Below are 2573 nucleotides of genomic sequence, written 5' to 3'. Positions count from 1 at the left end.
GTTGATGACAAATGCTGATTCAATCTAATCTGATCGACGAATTGTCTGCTGCAAATTTCACATCTGTTCGATTTTCGTTGGCAGCGTCTTTCATGTGCTTGCCCATCTTCCGGAGTAACGAAGCGACGGCCACATTTCGAACAAGCATTCGGCAGGTCATCTTTGTGAGTGATTGAATGTGCTTGAAGATTTGAAGTTTGTGTAAATGACTTGAAACAGATTGAGCACACGAACGGCTTATACCCGGTGTGGGTCCGCATATGAACTGTCAAATATGATTTGTGCATCGTTCTATATCCGCAAATATCGCATTCGAAACGGAGAGGATTGCATAACGCTTCGTGGTCGACCTTGACTGATTCGTGTTCGAATCCTTGATTACATTTTAAACAACGAAATTGGCCATGCGTTTTCTTATGACGGTTCAAAGCTTGTTTATGTGCAAACGACTTCAAACAAACATCACACTGATACGGCTTTTCTCCAGTGTGAATGCGCAAGTGTACTTTGAGATGGGACTTATAATCTGTCACATGATTGCACATATGACATTTGTGCTCCTTTTGCTTTTTGGCCACTTGATTCCTGGGAATGGCTCGTTTGTTTTGCTCTTTGGAGCCTCCATTTCGTTTCTTCCCGCTGTCGACTGGTTGTGATTGTTGCACATCGATTGTGTCACCCATAGACTCTTCGTTGGCTGCAATATCATCCGATCGTTCACATGGTGTCGAGTCCTTTTCTTTGCCCGTCTCTTCTTCTTCACATTTGATTTCATCTTTCATTGCATCGAAGTCATATCCAAAGTCAAAGCGCCTATCGTAATTCACACGATATCTGCCATCAGTTCGCTGCTGTGATACAATAATGACACCATCGTCATTGGGCTCTTCCTTGATACCAGGCTCTAGCTTAACTTCAACCACTTCAGACTTTGGTTTACGCTTGTTGCGTCTACCAGAAACCACTTCAAACGGATTCATTTTCTGTTGGATTCGGGAGAAATATAAAAAATCAAACAAGAATAATTGAATCGACCCAAAGCAAAACACGCGTTTTTCTTATGTGTCTGTGGCAAAGACAAAAAAATACACGCACACCATACGCTTGTGTTTTAGGTTATATCTCATCAATTTGCGTGAATATTCAAACGATTTGCCACTTTTACAACAAAATCACACAGTTCTAAGCACAATATCGAAATATATTCCAGAAAAAAATATTCAACACTTACGTCGGTCGATTCTTTTTTTTTCTGCTGAAAATTCAATTAATATTTCTGAGTGTGTCGTATTTCAAAATGTCTGCCTCACTGTGTGACTTAATGAATATTATTGCAAGCTCAGCACCACAACCACCGGCATCGTTGCCGCGATCCACACACACTCACTTTCATTTGTGTTGGTGACTTTTATCACACTTATGTCAATCGGTAGCTCTCTTTTGAGCAACTTACGGAGTACGATTCAAATCCGTCCGTTGAATTCAAATGGAATTTCATTTCATAAATCCAAATTTTGCTGAACACATTTCATTCGGAATTATGGTCATCTTGTGATTCGAATTAAAAATATGCGATGATTTAGAAATGCACAATGAGCAACACACGTTGAAGTAGAGAAATCCTTAGTTCAACTGCCAATATTCATCGTCATTCGTACGAAGTAAATGAATTACCAAATATTCATTGAGTCACTTACAACGAAATAGAGTGAGTGAATTGAAAAGAACATTTTGGAGCTTTCATTTCGATGAACATTCAAACCTTGTGCTTCGAACGAACAATGAACAAATTCCCTTTGCAAAATCTGACATATCATCACACGGCATCGAAAATGCGCATTGGAAGCTGATATAAGGAAGCACAGTAAAACATCGCAATAGTGGGATCGCATGGCTCTAAATCTTTGAAGGGAAAATTCACGTGTGCCACTGTTGGCATCGCCTTTCGTCGAATGGTTTTACTGTAATTCGAACGAACGGCTGTCAAACAACAACAAACTCATTCGTTCTGTTTGAGTTGAAACGTAAACAAATTTGTATGAAATATTTCCCGTGAATCACGCACGCTCCAAAGACTATTTGAATGCAATGCATTGGATTCATAAGAAAATTCATTTAATCGTACAGAGGTAAACATTCAATTGGACTGAATCAATAAATATGTTCTTGAGCGACGTGAAAACCGATAAATCAACAAACAATTGAATCACACCTTATTGTTTTCACTAATTCAATATTTTCAATTCATTTAAAACAAGAGAATTTGAAAAGAGTACCTTGAATGCATTTCGGTATTATCATACCATCATCAGCATCACGACTAAACAGAAAAGTCGTCGGTTGTCACGTAAAAACAACGGTCGGTGTAGCATCATAGCAACCGAGACAGCAAATTTGACTCGATGTTCCCGTTATCCAGATTCAATGCGTTGTTGCTCCTCTGAATAAAGTAACTTTCGTATGCGTCTAATTTGCGCGCGTCGCCTATCTCTTTCACCAACCGTAAGTTGCTTATGTCGATGTTCAAATGACCGCTGTTCAATGCATGCAATGCTAAGGCAGAGCGGTAGCCC

At 39.5% G+C, this 2573-nt stretch overlaps 1 protein-coding gene across 1 annotated transcript; it reads right to left on the bottom strand.

Annotated features, from left to right (window-relative positions):
* Nucleotides 1-461: 461 nt before the first annotated feature.
* Nucleotides 462-983, bottom strand: LOC129570949 (zinc finger protein 570-like; the record flags this gene model as incomplete). Its single annotated transcript, XM_055450671.1, has 1 exon — nt 462-983. A coding segment is annotated over one exon (522 nt), but the record flags the coding sequence as incomplete, so codon positions are not given.
* Between the last annotated feature and the right edge of the window lie 1590 nt (nt 984-2573).

Source organism: Sitodiplosis mosellana, unplaced genomic scaffold (genome assembly GCF_009176505.1).
Source record: "Sitodiplosis mosellana isolate CC-2019 unplaced genomic scaffold, AAFC_SMos_1.0 Smas_scaffold_771, whole genome shotgun sequence".
NCBI classification, from domain to species: Eukaryota; Metazoa; Arthropoda; class Insecta; order Diptera; family Cecidomyiidae; genus Sitodiplosis; species Sitodiplosis mosellana.
This window is presented reverse-complemented; position numbering and strand designations above follow the sequence as displayed.